Raw genomic sequence first — 16,801 nt, 5'->3', positions numbered from 1 at the left:
ATGCACAGGTCATCTGTCAATTAAATATTTAAAATCAATGTTGAAGTTTGACAAATGTGAAAAATAAATCTACTCAAATCATCAGAAGAGTAATTTTAGATAGGTGACCACTTCTGCCCCCCCTCCTCAATTTCTATAAAAACAAATATTGTCATAAAATTAAACTCCAAGCCAACAAACATGTTGTCAGCTGAAAATACACCGGACAATGAGCTACTCCAAATGACAAGGCCAATGGAGAACTAGTGTTACAGTTGTTGTAAAAGTGTAGAAAAGACATTTCCTTAATTGGTGCCAAAACATGACGCCTCTTGAATCCGGGATCATTAGACTAACTCAACAAAACACCAGTGAAGGGAGGTGCCCACTTGATAACACCAATCTTATACTTGCATCTACACCATCAGTTTTTTAAAATGTGTTTGTTAACATGTAGGTAGCTGATTATTGCATATGGAGTTAGTCATTCTCCGGAGCATCCGCTTGTATAATCAGTTTAGACAGTAGTGCGTAGGAAGGAACTGCAGATGCTGGTTTACACCGAAGATAGATCAAAATGCTGGAGTAACTCAACGGGACAGGCAGCATCTCTGAATGGGTGACGTTTCGAGTCGAGACCTGAAGTAGGGACTCGACCCAAAACATCTCCTATTCCTTTTCTCCAGAGATGCTGCCTGCCCCGCTGAGGTGTGAAAACTAAAGATCAAAGGAGACGGAGGTCAAGCAAGTTCACGTTTTCCCACTGTTGGACCAAGTGCTGCTCTACCCTGCTTTCATTTGATTTTGCCAAGGAACTGTTTTGTGCACATTGTATGCCAAATCTGTTAAATATTTCCTCACAACTTTGCAACAGGGAGGGAAGGGAAGATTTAAGAGGATGTTGACAGGACTCGACGGTCTGAGCTTTTGGGAGAGGTTGAAAAGGCTCGGACTTTATTTCTCAGAGCGCAGGAGGGTCGAGGGGTGATCTTATAGGTGTACAAAATCATTAGTGGATAACTTCACACTTATCCACATTAAACTGCATCCACCATGCATCCGCCCACTCACACAACCTGTCCAAGTCACCCTGCAACCTCATAGCATCTTCCTCACAGCTCACACTACCACCCAGCTTTGTATCATCTGCAAATTTGCAAATGTTACTTTTAATCCCTTCATCCAAGTCATTAATGTATATTGTAAATAGCTGCAGTCCCAGCACCAAGCCTTGCTGTACCCCACTAGTCACTGCCTGCCATTCTGAAAGGGACCCATTTATCCCCACTCTTTGCTTTCTGTCTGCCAACCAATTTTCTATCCATGTCAGTACCCTACCTCCAATACCATGCGCTCTAATTTTGCCCACTAATCTCCTATGTGGGACCTTGTTGAAGGCTTTCTGTAAGTCAAGGTACACCACATCCACCGGCTCTCCCCTGTCAATTTTCCTAGTTGGGGGGGGGGGAGGGCGAAGGGGGGGGAGGGCGAAGGGGGGGGGAGGGCGAAGGGGGGTGGAGGGCGAGGGGGGTGGAGGGCGAGGGGGGGGGAGAGGGCGAGGGGGGGGAGAGGGCGAGGGGGGGGAGAGGGCGAGGGGGGGGGAGAGGGCGAGGGGGGGGGAGAGGGCGAGGGGGGGGAGAGGGCGAGGGGGGGGAGAGGGCGAGGGGGGGGAGAGGGCGAGGGGGGGGGAGAGGGCGAGGGGGGGGGAGGGCGAGGGGGGGGGGAGAGGGCGAGGGGGGGGGAGAGGGCGAGGGGGGGGGAGAGGGCGAGGGGGGGGGGAGAGGGCGAGGGGGGGAGAGGGCGAGGGGGGGGGGGAGAGGGCGAGTGAGAAAAGGGAGGGGGGAGATTTCCTAACTTGGGGGTTCCCCACATTTGGACCATTCCATCCCCAGGGTTTTCCCCCCCACCCCAGGCGCGCCCTCGCGACCCACCCCATGCGCGCCCCCCACCCCCGTGCGCGTGCCCGTACCCGGCTGCGTGCGCGTGCCCGTACCCGGCTGCGTGCCCGTGCCCGTGCTGCCGCTGCTCTGGCGGCTGCTGCTGCTCCGCGGTCCCGATGAGTCGGAGCGGCGACTCTCCTCGTCCGCCCCGTAACCGCCCCACGGACCCCCGGCCCCGCGCACCAACGGCTCCGTCTCCATCACTCAGAGAGAGAGGGGGGGGGGGGGGGGAGAGAGAGAGAGAGAGAAGGGAGAGAGAGAGAGAGAAGGGAGAGAGAGAGAGAATGGAGAGAGAGAGAGAAGGGAGAGAGAGAGAGAAGGGAGAGAGAGAGAGAATGGAGAGAGAGAGAGAAGGGAGAGAGAGAGAGAGAGAAGAGAGAGAGGGAGAGAAGGGAGAGAGAGAAAGAGAAGGGAGAGAGAGGAGAGAGAGAGAATGGAGAGAATGGAGAGAATGGAGAGAGAGAGAGAAAGAGAGAGAGAGAGAAGGGAGAGAGAGAAAGAGAAGGGAGAGAGAGGAGAGAGAGAGAATGGAGAGAATGGAGAGAATGGAGAGAGAGAGAGAAAGAGAGAATGGAGAGAGAATGGAGAGAGAATGGAGAGAGAGAGAGAGAAAGAAGGGAGAGAGAGAGAGTGTGAAGGAGAGAGAGAGGGAGAGTTAGAAAGCAGGAGAGAGAGAGTGGAGAGTGAAGAGAGGAGGGAGGAGAGTGTGAAGGGGGGGGGGGGGGGGTGTACTTGTCCCCGGCCCAGGGTGGTGGTGGTGGTGGAGGTCAGTGAGCAGCCGCGCCGCTGCAACAATCCCCTTAAAGCGACTTGGTTTTTTCTCTTTCAAACGTAATCCGTCCTGTGGTTGCAGGTTTGCCACAGTGTGTGTGTGGTGTTGTTTGCAGCCAGCTCCACTCTCTCTCCACTCTCTCCACTCTCTCCTCTCTCTCTCCACTCTCTCCTGCCCCTCTCTCGCCCTGCCCCAGGCCGGTCCCAGTGGTTTTAATCCCAGCCAGGAGTGAAGTTGCAGACAAACTTTTTTTTTCCCCTTCCTCCCCCACAAACTTTTGAAGTGCCTGGTCCAGCCCGCCCCGGGGCACTCTGGGAAGTGTAGTCCTAGTGCCCGGGGACGGGCGGCGGCGTCGCGATCCCCCACAGGCCACCGGGGAGGGCCGGACTACAACTCCCAGAGTGCCCCGGGACGACAAGTCACCTGGCTGCAGGTACAATAAATACAGGTAAATCTTGCCTTCTCGGTTCAATTGCAATCTAGCCTCAGTCGGCACACCAGCCTTGAAGAGTTGAAGCACAACCCGCAGGCATTGCCACTTTCATTTCACTGCACATCGTGTATGTGACAAATAAATGTGACTTGACTTGTATCCTCATTTAAAACGAAAAATAATGCCTCCTGCTGTCCAATCCCTCCTTCCTATGCTCACTCATTATTGGTAATTCAATAGACAATAGGTGCAGGAGGAGGCCATTCTGCCCTTCAATGGGGCCGAACAGCCAGCACCGCCATTCAATGTGATCATGGCTGATCATTCTCAATCAGTATTTATTCACAAAATGCTGGAGTAACTCAGCAGATCGGGCAGCATCTCAGGAGAGAAGGAATGGGCAACGTTTCGGGTGGAGACCCTTCTTCAGACTCGACCCGAAACGTCACCCATTCTTCTCTCCTGAGATTTTGCCTGACCTGCTGAGTTACTCCAGCATTTTGTGAATAAATACCTTCGATTTGTACCAGCATCTGCAGTTATTTTCTTATTCTCAATCAGTACCCCGTTCCTGCCCCCCTTTTCGAATTTCACTTTACCTTAATAATAATAATAAATAATAATAATTTTTGTATTTGCCATATGTAGGTTGGCACAGGGTCAAAGGTACAATGAAATGTATTTGACAAGACAACGGGTCACCTCAGCAGTAATATTCCAAGGATAAATAAGATTTTAAAAATGACATTAGTAAGGTAATGAAGGGGAGAGAGAGAGAGAGAGAGAGAGAGAGAGAGAGAGAGAGAGAGAGAGAGAGAGAGAGAGTGTGAAGGGGAGAGTAATATTAAAAATAAGTAAAAAGACAATATTAATTAATTAATAAATAAATAAAATAAAAATAATCGACATATATGATTTGAAATGTGTTTATGAGTTCAGAAGCCTGATGGTAGAAACTGTTCTTAAGTCTGGTGGTACGCGCAGCCATACTCCTGTATCGTCTGCCTGACGGTAACAAGGAGAACAGCCTGCGTGCTGGGTGGCTGTGGTCCTTGATGATGCTGCGTGCCTTCCGCAGGCACAATAAACTGACCTTGAAACCTTGATCATTGCATTTCACAAGCTCCAAAAGAACATGTACATATTACCTGTGTTAGGAATGAAGGAATTGAATACTTTATTGTCACATGTGATTCGGCACAGTGAAATTCTTTGTTTGCATCCCCAATGTATACAAATCCCAGAAGGAACTGCAGATGTTGGTTTACACTGAAGACAGACCACAAAGTGCTGGAATAACTCAGGAGGTCAGGCAGCATCTCTGGAGAGAAGGAATAGGTGACGTTTCGGGTCGAGACCCTTCTTCAGACTGGAGAGATATAGACGGTGGTATAGAGATAGAACAAATGAATGAAAGATATGCAACTATTGAGAACGTTAACAGGTAATATTGCAGCCAGTCAATCACCAATATCCCTACTGGATCGGAAAGCCGGGAGAGGGACGAGGCAGGACAAAGCGTGACTGCTAACACCAAAGATAGACACAAAGTGTTCGAGTAACTCAGCGGATCAGACAGCATGTTTGCAGAAAATGGATAGGTGATATTTTGGGTCAGGACCCCTCTTCAGACAGGTAATAGGTGGATGCAGGCGAGGGGTGTGTTCGATAGGCAGATAATTGGAACACAGATCAGAGGTAAAAGCAGTGGTGTGAGACACGATTGAATAGGTGTGTCAGAATTGAACGTATGTCAGAGGTTATGGGGAGAAGGCTGAAGAATGAGGTTGAGAGGGGAAAATAGATCAGCCATGATTGAATGGCGGAGTAGACTTGATGGGCCGAATGCCCTAATTCTACTTCTATCAGTTATGGTCTTGTGAATTGTGAAACCAGTGTAGAAATAGGTGGGAGTCCAGGTAGAGCACAGGGGAGAGGGGTGGGTGGGGGGGGGGGGGGGGGGGGAGAAAGGGGAAGTGTTGTGATGGGGGAGGAGGGGCAGGGGTTAGTTAGAGGTTACCTAAAAATTATACTCTCCATGGCCTTGTAGATCTCCATTATTTAATTTTTATGTTCTTCAGAGCCGAGGAAAAACAATATTCATTGGCAAGGTCACGTCAGCAGTTGAGATGGGGAATGGGTGGGGTGTATGGCTCACCGCCAACCAGTTAATAAAGTTAATTTGTTCAGAGAGACCAAGTCGACACATGAGAGCAATGCTACCTAATTAAAGCAAGATCATTTCTCCAACTAAAAAAAATGCAGTTATTGGTAGGTAAACCATCAGGCAGCTGAACCATCCTCCCACCATCTAGAGAGCAGTCCTGAGCTACTATCTACCTCACTGGAGACCCTTGGACTTTCTCTGATCGGACTTTACTGGACTCCATCTTGCACTAACCTCATCTATTGTATCCGCTGTTCCAGATGTCAACTTCTCTAAATTGGCGAGACCAAGCTCAGGCTCGGCGATCGTTTCGCTCAACACCTCGGCTCAGTCCTCCTTGACCAACCTGATCTCCCAGTGGCTCAGCACTTCACCTCCCCCTCCCATTCCCAATCTGACCTTTCTGTCCTGGGCCTCCTCCATTGTCATAGAGAGGCCCAGCGCAAATTGGAGGAACAGCATCTCATATTTCACTTGGGCAGTTTTTACACCCCAGCGGTATGAACATTGACTTCTCTAACTTCAGATAGTTCCTCTGTCCCTCTCTTCCCCCTCCCCTTCCCAGTTCTCCCACTATTCTTCCTGTCTCCTACTACATCCTATCTTTATCCCGCCCCCTCCCCTGACATCAGCCTGAAGAAGGGTCTCGACCCGAAACGTCACTCATTCCTTCTCTCCAGAGATACTGCCTGACCCACTGAGTTACTCCAGCATTTTGTGTCAACCTTCCCTTTATCATGTATCTGTACACAGTGGATGGCTCGACTGTAATCATGCACTGTCTTTCCGCTAACTGGTTAGCACGTAACAAAAGCTTTTCACTGTCCCGTGACAATAAACTAAATTCAAACTCACCGAGTGTGATTGATAGTGGAATAACACAGACCTCCACCGTACCACTTGTCTGGTCAGAACACTATACCAAAGCACAGCCAAAGGAAAACAGGCTCCCACACAAGCTACAGCACAACCAATGATAGTGATCTCCGGGGATAGAAGATACCTGATCAGCAAATAGAAATTTCAAGCTCAAAAACAACTTTCCAAGAAACATCGCCCGACACGAAATGCTGCCCGACCTGCCAAGTCCGAAGAAGGGTCTCGACCCGAAACGTCACCCATTCCTTCTCCCCAGAGATGCTGCCTGTCCCGCTGAGATACTCTAGCTTTTTGTGTCTATCTTAAGTATTCCCTACATTTCATGTTTAAAATTTCATGAAACATAAAACAGAACAAGATCACGGATGCCCTCGGTTGGAAACATGAACAGAGAATTCTCATCTCCAAGTACCTTAGAAACATAGAAAGTAGGTGGAGGAGTAGGCCATTCGGCCCTTCGACCTTAATACCATCTTGTCTCCTCCCCGGTCCAGTCCCTTCAGACCTACATCCGAGACACCTCATGCGTTCTTCAATTCTTATAAAACATTGGAGCAGTATTCAGACCACAGTCGGTTTCAGTTTAGTTTAATTTATTGTCGTGTGTTCCAAGATACCGTGAAAAGCTTTTGTTGCTCGCTCACCAGTCAGCAGGAAGACATTACATGATTGCAATTGCGCCGTTTACAGTGTAGATACATGATAAGGGAATAACGTTCAGTGCAAGGTAAAACCAGCAACGTCCGATCAGTTCGAGGTTCACCAAAGTGGCAGATAGTAGTTCAGGACTGCTCTCTGGTTGTGGTAGGATGATTCAGCAGCCTCATAACAGCTGGAAAGAAACTGTCCCTGAATCTGGTGAATTTAACACAGCTGTGGATTCTTTCACGTACATCTTGGAATGTCACGAGCCCTCAAAGACACAATCATGTAACAGTCAGTCAGGAGCGACACACACACACACACACACACATGGGATAGTACAGTGGGTGCAACGGGTAGAGCCGCTGCCTCACAGTTCCAGAAGGCCAGGTTCAATCCTGACATCGGGTGCTGTCTGTGAAGCGTTTGCACGTTCTCCCTGTCGGTTTCCTTCGGGTGCTCTGGTTTCTTCCCACTTAGCAAAGGCAGCAGGTTGATACGGTCCATTGCCTGCCACTGCACAGGTGAGACAACAAAACCATAAGACATTGGAGCAGAATTAGGCTTTTCGGCCCATCGAGTCTGCTCCACCATTCGATCATGGATGATCTATTTTTCCCCCTCATCCCATTCTCCTTCCAGAGATGCTGCCCACCCTTAACCACTGCATTAAAAATACCCAATGACTTGGCCTCCACCATTGTGTGTGCCAATGAATTCCACAGCCTCTGGCTGAAGAAATTATTCCGTCAATAAGCTCTCAATTCCTAGACCCCATCCATTGCCTCTTCTTTACCATGGACATCCGGTCCCTTTACACCTCCACTGCCCACCAGGACAGTCTCTGGGCTTTCTGATTCTTCCTCAAACAGAAAATTATGTGCAGTTCCTGGTGTCTGCATTTTTTTGTTTCTTTATAATTTATGGACAAATAGAAGCCATTTGATAAGGTTCCATGGTCAACTTCAATTAAACCTCATGCAAGTGCTGGAGTAACTTAGTGAGTCAGGCAGCATCTCTGGAACAAAAGGGTAGATGACGTTTTGGGTCAGGACCCTTCTCCAGCCTGAAGAACCAAAATATCACCTATCCTTTTCTTCCAAAGATGCTGCCTGATCCACTGACTTTGTGTCTATCATTGGAATAAAACAGCATCTGCAGTTCTTCGGTCATAAGGAATAGGAGTAGAACTAGGCCATTTGGCCCATCAAGTCTACACCATTCAATCATGGCTGATCTATCTCTCCCTCCTAACCCCATTCTCCTGTGTTCTCCCCATAACCTCTGACACCCGTACTAATCAAGAATCTATCTATCTATCTCTGCCTTAAAAATATTCACTTGACTTGGTCTCCACAGCCTTCTGTGGCAAAGGGTTCCACAGATTCACCACCCTCTGACCAAACCATGTTTGGTTCTACATGGATAGGGTGATGTTCCACGTTGGGACCCTTGTAACTCAGCGGGGTCAGGTACCATCTTTGGAGAACATGGATAGATGGCATTTTGGGTCGGGACCCTTCTTCAGATCAGACTCTATCTGATCTGTTTGGACAGCACACAAAACAAAGCTTTTCACGTCACCTCGGTACAGGTGACAAGAATAAACCTAAACCTAATACGTTAGTATAATATCCTCCTCCATTGTCATAGTGAGGCCCAGCGCAAATTGGAGGAACAGCACCTCATATTTCGCTTGGGCAGTTTACACCCCAGCGGTATGAGCATTGACTTCTCTAACTTCAGATAGTTCCTCTGTCCCTCTCTATCCCCTCCCCTTCCCAGTTCTCCCACTCGTCTTCTTGTCTCCTACTACATCCTATCTTTGTCCCAACCCCATCCCCTGACATCAGTCTGAAGAAGGGTCTCGACCCGAAACGTCACCCATTCCTTCTCTCCCGAGAGGCTGCCTGACCCCGCTGAGTTACTCCAGCATTTTGTGTCTACCTGAGTATTGCTAAGTAAGTGAAGGAAAACAGTGAGTATAATCACACTAAATGGAAAGCAGTTTAAAAATTAAAACCAATGCAGTCTGATTCTTTGAACACATCATCCAAGGAACCCATGCTCCTTGGGGGGAGGTTGATAGCTCATCATTGAACTGGCATCATTCATTTGATCTCATTGGAAACACCGTCCACAACATTTCCTCCAGTACTTTCCAGTCTTGTGACCTTGAGGAGAAAGAATGGAAATGACATGAGAAATAGCAATTACCAAATGTATTAAAATTGATATTTCCTCAAAAGAATGTACACTGCATAGAAACATAGAAAATAGGTGCAGGAGTAGGCCATTCGGCCCTTTGAGCCTGCACCGCCATTCAATATGATCATGGCTGATCATCCAGCTCAGTAACCTGTACCTGCCTTCTCTCCATACCCCCTGATCCCTTTAGCCACAAGGGCCACATCTAACTCCCTCTTAATAGTCAATAGTCAATAGTCGTTTATTTGTTACATACACATAAATGTGTAGTGAAATGAAACATTACCCGCAGTTGAACAATAAGACCAATAAGAATAATCAATAAAAATGCAATAACATATACAATCACAAACTAACACCAAACAAAAAAGAAACATCCATCACAGTGAGTCTCCTCCAGTCCCTCCTCACTGTGATGGAAGGCCACAATGTCTTTTCTCTTCCCCTGCCGTCTTGTCCCGCGGTCAGGCTGTTGTCGTTGCCACGTCGGGGCGGTCGGGGCTCCCGACATTGAAGCCCCCGCTGGGCGGTGAAAGGTCCGCGGCCTATGAAAGGTCCGCGGCGGGCCGACCCAAGCCCCGCGATTCGGGGCGGGCGAACACGTTGCCGCTGCCGGAGCTCCCAATGTCGGCCCCCATCCAGGGGCCTGCGGGCTTCCGACGTCCAGGCGGAATATAGCCGATGAACTGGCCTCAACTACCTTCTGTGGCAGAGAATTCCACAGACTCACCACTCTCTGTGTGAAGAAATGTTTTCTCATCTCGGTCCTAAAAGACTTCCCCCTTATCCTTAAACTGTGACCCCTGGTTCTGGACTTCCCCAACATCGGGAACAATCTTCCCGCATCTAGCCTCTCCAACCCCTTAAGAATTTTATATGTTTCAATAAGATCCCCCCTCAGTCTTCTAAATTCCAGCGAGTATAAGCCCAGTCTATCCGGTCTTTCTTCATATGAAAGTCCTGCCATCCCAGGGATCAATCTGGTGAACCTTCTCTGTACTCCCTCTAAGGCTAGAATGTCTTTCCTCAGATTAGGAGACCAAAACTGTACACAATACTCAGTTGCTAGCTTATACCGAAGATTGACACAAAATGCTGGAGTAACTCAGCGGATCAGGCAGCATCTCTGGTGAAAAAGAATAGGTAGACACCAAAAGCCGGAGTAACTCAGCAGGACAGACAGCATCTCTGGAGAGAAAGAATGAGTGACGTTTCGGATCGAGACCCTTCTTCAGACGGAGAGTCAGGGAAGAGGGACACAGAGAGATATGGAAGGGTGAGGTGTGTAAAAGGTAGGAGATGTCTCGGGTCAAAGCCCTTCTTCAGACCTTATTCAGTCTTGACTCGAAACGTCACCTATTCTTCTTCTCCAGAGATACTGCCTGACCCACTGAGTTACTTCAGCATTTTGTCTCTATCTTCTATAAAAGACCCTGTTTTAATAGATTGTGAAGATGTCAAACAGAACATTGCTTTCAAATTGTAGCCCCAAGTAAGATAAACGAGGGGGTTCTCTTCAAGGAATATTGATCAGTAGACCAGATTTAGACCTTGATGTATGTAGATAGTTAGTGCTTTTACTGTGTCTGGAAGGTATGCTTTTTAGGGCTGGATAGAGTGGACGCGGAGAGGATGTTTCCACTCGTGGGAGAGTCAAGGACCAGAGGCCACAGCCTCAGAATTAAAGGGTGTTCCTTTTGAAAGATGAGGAGGAATTTCCTTAGTCAGAGGGTGGTGAATCTGTGGAATTCATTGCCACAGACGGTTGTGGAAGCCAAGTCTATGGATATTTTTAAGGCAGAGATTGACAGATTCTTGATTAGTACGGGTGTCAGGGGTTTTGGGGAGAAGGCAGGAGAAGGGGGTTAAGAGGGATAGTTCAGCCATGATTGGATGGACGGGTAGACTTGATGGGCCGAATGGCCTAATTCTCTTATCACTTATGAAATTAAATTTGTAGTTGTCAGAATCTCTGCTGGTTGTATCGCAAACGTCATTGTCTCAATCACCTTTGGCTGGTCACCTGAAACACTGCTGGAGAGAGTGCTGGAGTAACTCAGCACGTCAGGCAGCATCTCTGGAGAACATGGTTAGGTGACATTTTGGGTCGGGACCCTTCTTCAGGCCAAACCCCACTTCTGTTTCTCCCTTCACAAATGTTGTCTGACTTGCTGAATATCTCTGGCGGTTTTTCTTTTTAACCTTGCCTTTCCAGCATCTGCCTCATTTTTGATTTTGCCGACCTTGTAAACAGGAGTAACTCTTTTGCAATCACATCATTGTATCGTTCCCAGAATTCTCCGCCCCTCTCAGGTACAGTAGCTCTCCCCCCCAGTTACAGTCTAGTTTAGTTAGTTTAGTTTTGTCTATTGTCACGTGTACCGAGGTACAGTGAAAAGCTTTTTTTGTTGCATGCCATCCAGTCAATGAAAAGACTATGAAAGCAGAGTCAGGAGGTATGGGGAGATTAAGAAGATAACTGCAGATGCTGGTACAAATCAAAGGTATTTATTCACAAAATGCTGGAGTAACTCAGCAGGTCAGGCAGCATCTCGGGAGAGAAGGAATGGGTGACGTTTCGGGTCGAGACCCTTCTTCAGACTGATGTCAGGGGGGCGGGACAAAGGAAGGATATAGGTGGAGACAGGAAGATAGAGGGAGATCTGGGAAGGAGGAGGAGGGACAGAGGAACTATCTAAAGTTGGAGAAGTCGATGTTCATACCACTGGGCTGCAAACTGCCCAGGCGAAATATGAGGTGCTGTTCCTCCAATTTCCGGTGGGCCTCACTATGGCACTGGAGGAGGCCCATGACAGAAAGGTCAGACTGGGAATGGGAGGGGGAGTTGAAATGCTCAGCCACCAGGAGATCAGTTTGGTTAATGCGGACCGAGCGCAGGTGTTCAGCGAAGCGATCGCCAAGCCTGCGCTTCGTTTCGCCAGGGGGTATGGGGAGAAGGCAGGAACGGGGTACTGATTGAAAATGATCAGCCATGATCACATTGAATGGCGGTGCTGGCTCGAAGGGCCGAATGGTCTACTCCTGCACCTATTGTCTATTGTCTACTAGGCATGATGACAATCAGATGGGCAGCACGGTGGCATAATGGTAGAGTCGCTGCTTCACAGCGGGTTCGATCCTGACTACAGGTGCTGTCTGTCCGGAGTTTGTACGTTCTCCCCGTGACCTGCGTGGGTTTTATCCATGAACTCCAGATTCCTCCCACACTCCAAAGACGGACAGGTTTGTAGATTAATTGGCTTGGCATAATTGTAAACTGTCCCTATCGTGTGTAGGATAGTGTTAGTGTGCGGGGATCGCTGGTCAGCACGGACTCGGTGGGCCGAAGGGCCTGTTTCCATGCTGTATCTCGTAACTAAAACTAAACTAAAACTAAGCAATCAAGCCATCCACAGTATACAGGTACAGGATAAAACAAATAACATTTAGTGCAAGATAAAGTCCATTAAAGTCCGATTAAAGAAGCACAATGGTCTCCAATGAGTTAGAAGGTAGGTCAGGACTGCTCTCTAGTTTGTGATATGATTTTTGTTTAGGTTTAGAGATACAGGGCGGAAACAGCCCTTCGGCCCACCGAGACCGTGCTGACCATCGATCCCCACACACTAACACTATCCTACACACACTAAGGACAATTTACATTTATACCAAGCCAATTAACCTACAAATCTGCACGTCTTTGGAATGTGGGAGGAAACCGAAGGTCTTGGAGAAAACCCGCGCAGGTCACGGGGAGAACGTACCAACTCCGTGCAGGCAAGGTGTAGTCAGGATCGAACCCGGGTCTCTGGCGCAGTAAGGCAGTAGCTCTACCGCTGCCGTATCAGTTGCCCGATAACGGCTGGGAACGAAACAGTCCATAGGCAAATGCAAGTCAAATCTGATCATTCATGTGGTCTCTCAGGCCAAACTTTATTCAACGGTCTCACCTGGTTATTAATACACTTGAACTGCCAAGACCAGCTGGTGTTGTACAGAAATGGTCGCAGGTCAAACCGGTTGTCATCAGGATTGTAGTCTTCGGCGTGGTACGCAGGAGTCAGCGTTGTCATTTTGTGCCGGTTAATTGAATACGTGCGGAAGAAATGCTTCACTTTCTCAGCCACCTTGAAGCAAATGAGCACATCGGTTCATTAGTACAAAGAGTGGCGCGGTGGTAGAGTTGTTGCTGTACAGCACCACACACCTGGGTAGGTTATGAAACAACTAGCAATTTTTAACGATCTTGTAGCTAAATCTGAAACTTGGTTGCCAATATCTTCAAATACAAAGTAAACACAAAATGCTGGAGTAACTCAGCAGGTCAGGCAGCATCTCAGGAGAGAAGGAATGGGCGACGTTTCGGGTCGAGACCCTTCTTCGGACTGATGTCAGGGGAGGGGACGGGGCAAAGATAGGATGTAGTCGGAGACAGGAAGACTAGTGGGAGAACTGGGAAGGGGGAGGGGATAGAGAGGGGAAGCAGGGGCTACCTGAAGTGGCAGATCAATGTTCATAACGCTGGGGTGTAAACTGCCCAAGCGAAATATGAGGTGCTGTACCTCCAATTTGCGCTGGGCCTCACTCTGACAAATGGAGGAGGTCCAGGATAGAAAGGTCAGATTGGGAATGGGAGGGGGAGTCGAAGTGCTGAGCCACCGGGAGATCAGGTTGGTTGAGACAGACTGAGCAGATATATCTTTAAATACTTTTCAGTTTGAGTGTGAGACTTTTGCAAAGGCAGGTGAAGATGCAAGGAATGGAGGGATATGGGTCACGTGCCGGCAGGTAAGAGTTGACATGATGTTCAGCACAGACGTTGTGGGCCGAAGGGCCTGTTCCTGATCTATGCTCTATGTATCTTCCAAGATGGCGCCCAACCCAGGTGACTATGTGCGTGCTGGCCACAGAAGCAGATCTACAATCACATATTACAATCGCTCCGCACTCTTAAATCTTTTAATACACAGTGGATTGCTCAATTGTAATTATGTGTTGTCTTTCCGCAGACTGGTTGGCATGCAACGAAAGCTTTTCACTGTACCTCATGTACACATGACAATAAACTAAACTGAACCAAAACGGAACTGTGGTTAGAAAACAAATGACTTGGTACAACACTAAAAGTGCACGTGGAAAGATTTTGCAGAGTTTTTTCTCTCAATTTCAAGATAACATTTTCCATCTACTTACAAGCGCAGGTGCCCCTCAACTTACAATGGGATTACGTCCCGTTAAACCCATGGTAAACCAAAAATATCGTAAGTCGAAATGCATTTAATACACCTGATCGTGTGGCCGGAAGCGAGCCAGCGTTTTCACCATCGTAAAGTTGAAATATCCTAAGTCGCAGCATCGTTAGTCGGGGAGCGTCTGTACTTGAAAGGGTTGAAAACGTAGTGCAAAGTGAGGCTGACCTGCCGAGGAGTACAGATGGCTTTCCACATGTGGATTAGTTTGCAGAACATGCTGTAAGGGCCACACTTTGCGATCTTCCTTAGTTTTCCAAACACCGATAGCTCTGCGTACGTCATTCCCATGTCAGCCTGTGCGGAGAGGATTGGTGCTTTGTGAACCATCAGCATTATGTTGAAATGGAAACAAAACCAGTCCACAAGGTAGACACCAAAAAATACTACAGATGCCGGTTTACAAAAAGAGACACAAATTGCGGAACTCAGCGGGTCTGGCAGTATCATTAGAAGATATGGAAAGGTGACATTGCGGGTCCAGTCCCAGCTTCAGACTGGAGAAGAGTCCTGACCCAAAATGTCGCCCAAAAGGACCAAAGTATAAAACTATGAGAGGCATAGATAGGGTAGACAGTCAGAACATTTTCCCTAAGATGGAAAAATCAAACGATAGCTTTAAGGATGAGAGGGGAAAGTTTAACGCAGATTAACCCAGATTGATCCCTGGGATGGCAGGACTTTCATATGAAGAAATACTGGATAGACTAGGCTTGTACTCGCTGGAATTTATAAGACTGAGGGGGGATCTTATAGAAACATATAAAATTCTTATGGGGTCGGAGAGGCTAGATGCGGGAAGATTGTTCCCGATGTTGGGGAAGTCCAGAACCAGGGGTCACAGCTTAAGGATAAGGGGGAAGTCTTTTAGGATCGAGATGAGAAAATATTTCTTCACACAGAGAGTGGTGAATCTGTGGAATTCTCTGCCACAGAAGGTAGTTGAGGCCAGTTCATTGGCTATATTTAAGAGGGAGTTAGATGTGGCCCTTGTGGCTAAAGGGATCAGGGGGTATGGAGAGAAGGTACAGGTTACTGAGCTGGATGATCAGCCATGATCATATTGAATGGCGGTGCAGGCTCGAAGGGCCGAATGGCCTACTCCTGCACCTATTTTCTGTGTTTCTATGAAAGATACGTAGAAAGTGGTAACTTTTTCCACCGAGATGCTGCCTGACCCGTTGAGCTGCAAGAAGGGTCCCAACCCAAAATGTTACCAATCCACGTCTTCCAGATATCGCAAGCAACCATAAAGCTTTTCACTGGATCGGAAGGAACAGCAGATGGTGGTTTACACTGAAGATAGACACAAAATGCTGGGGTAAGTCAGCGGGTCAGGTAGCATCTCTGGAGAAAAGGAATAGGTGATGTTTCGGGTCGAGACCCTTCTTCACACTGAGAGTCAGGGGAAGGGGAACCGAGAGATATGAAAAGGTGTACATGGAACAAATTATTGAAAGATATCCAAAAAGACAGACAAAAGCCAGCAACAATGATCAAGGAAAGGTGGAGCCCACAATGGTCTATTGTTGGCTGTAGGAAAGGTGATAAGGAGCAATGCGAACAGTGAAACTCGGCAGAAGGAATCGGGTACGATGACTGGAGTGGGGAAGGGTCGGAGAGAGAGGGGATGCAAGGGTTACTTGGAAGTTGGAGAAATCAATATTCGTACCGCTGGGTTGCCCAAGCTAAAGATGTAGCTTGGTGGAGGCAACAATAAACTCAACAGAAAACGTACGATTTGTCTGCCCTTAACACTTCTGTTCGATGCCGTTTCTTTTTAGATTTTAGATTTAGATTTAGATTTAGAGATACAGCGCGGAAACAGGCCCTTCGGCCCACCGGGTCCGCGCCGCCCAGCGATCCCCGCACATTAACACTATCCTACACACACTAGGGACATTTTTTACATTTGCCCAGCCAATTAACCTACAGACCTGTACGTCTTTGGAGCATGGGAGGAAACTGAAGATCTCGGAGAAAACCCACGCGGGTCACGGGGAGAACGTACAAACTCCGTACAGACGGCGCCCGTAGTCAGGATCGAACCTGAGTCTCCGGCGCTGCATTCGCTGTAAGGCAGCAACTCTACCGCTGCGCCACCGTGCCGCCACTTGCATTTATGCAGCAAGCGTAAAGGCGAATTGTACAACATCGGAGGTTGCTGTGTATTCAAGAAGTCAGAAACAATCACCTCGTCCGTCTGTGTTATCTGTCCCTCTGCCAGTGGCTCCAGTTCTGCAGTAGGTGGAGCGGACATGATGCTGCAACAGAGCAACACAACGGCACCTTAATCATAACCGCACAGTGCAAGGAACCAAAGTGTAAAACTATGAGAGGCTTAGATAGGGTAGACAGTCAGAACATTTTCCCTCGGATGGAAAAAATCAAACGAGAGCTTTAAGGATGAGAGGGGCGAAGTTTAAGGGAGATGTGCTTAAGGGTAGTGGTAACTTTCCCCCTCCCCCCACCCAAGATGAAGTTATCAAGTGCTAGAGGGCATAGCTTTAAGGTGAGAGGGGCAAAGTTTTA

General features: G+C 48.1%; 1 protein-coding gene across 2 annotated transcripts in view; it reads right to left on the bottom strand.

Moving 5' to 3' along the window:
- Nucleotides 1–6,772: 6,772 nt before the first annotated feature.
- Nucleotides 6,773–16,801, bottom strand: part of nadsyn1 (NAD synthetase 1) — a 55,572-nt gene continuing 45,543 nt past the window's right edge. For both annotated transcript variants that reach the window (XM_078415525.1, XM_078415527.1), the window contains 4 exons: nt 16,464–16,533; nt 14,438–14,566; nt 12,971–13,147; nt 6,773–8,986 (listed from right to left, as the gene is read on the bottom strand). In XM_078415525.1, coding sequence (XP_078271651.1) covers nt 8,924–8,986; nt 12,971–13,147; nt 14,438–14,566; nt 16,464–16,533 — 439 coding nt within the window. In that variant the 3' untranslated portion in view covers nt 6,773–8,923. The remainder of the gene's footprint in view (nt 8,987–12,970; nt 13,148–14,437; nt 14,567–16,463; nt 16,534–16,801) is intronic.

Source organism: Rhinoraja longicauda, chromosome 18, assembly GCF_053455715.1.
Source record: "Rhinoraja longicauda isolate Sanriku21f chromosome 18, sRhiLon1.1, whole genome shotgun sequence".
In the NCBI taxonomy this organism is placed as follows: Eukaryota; Metazoa; Chordata; class Chondrichthyes; order Rajiformes; family Arhynchobatidae; genus Rhinoraja; species Rhinoraja longicauda.
Note: the sequence above shows the minus strand (reverse complement) of the source record. Positions and strands in the feature narration are given on the sequence as shown.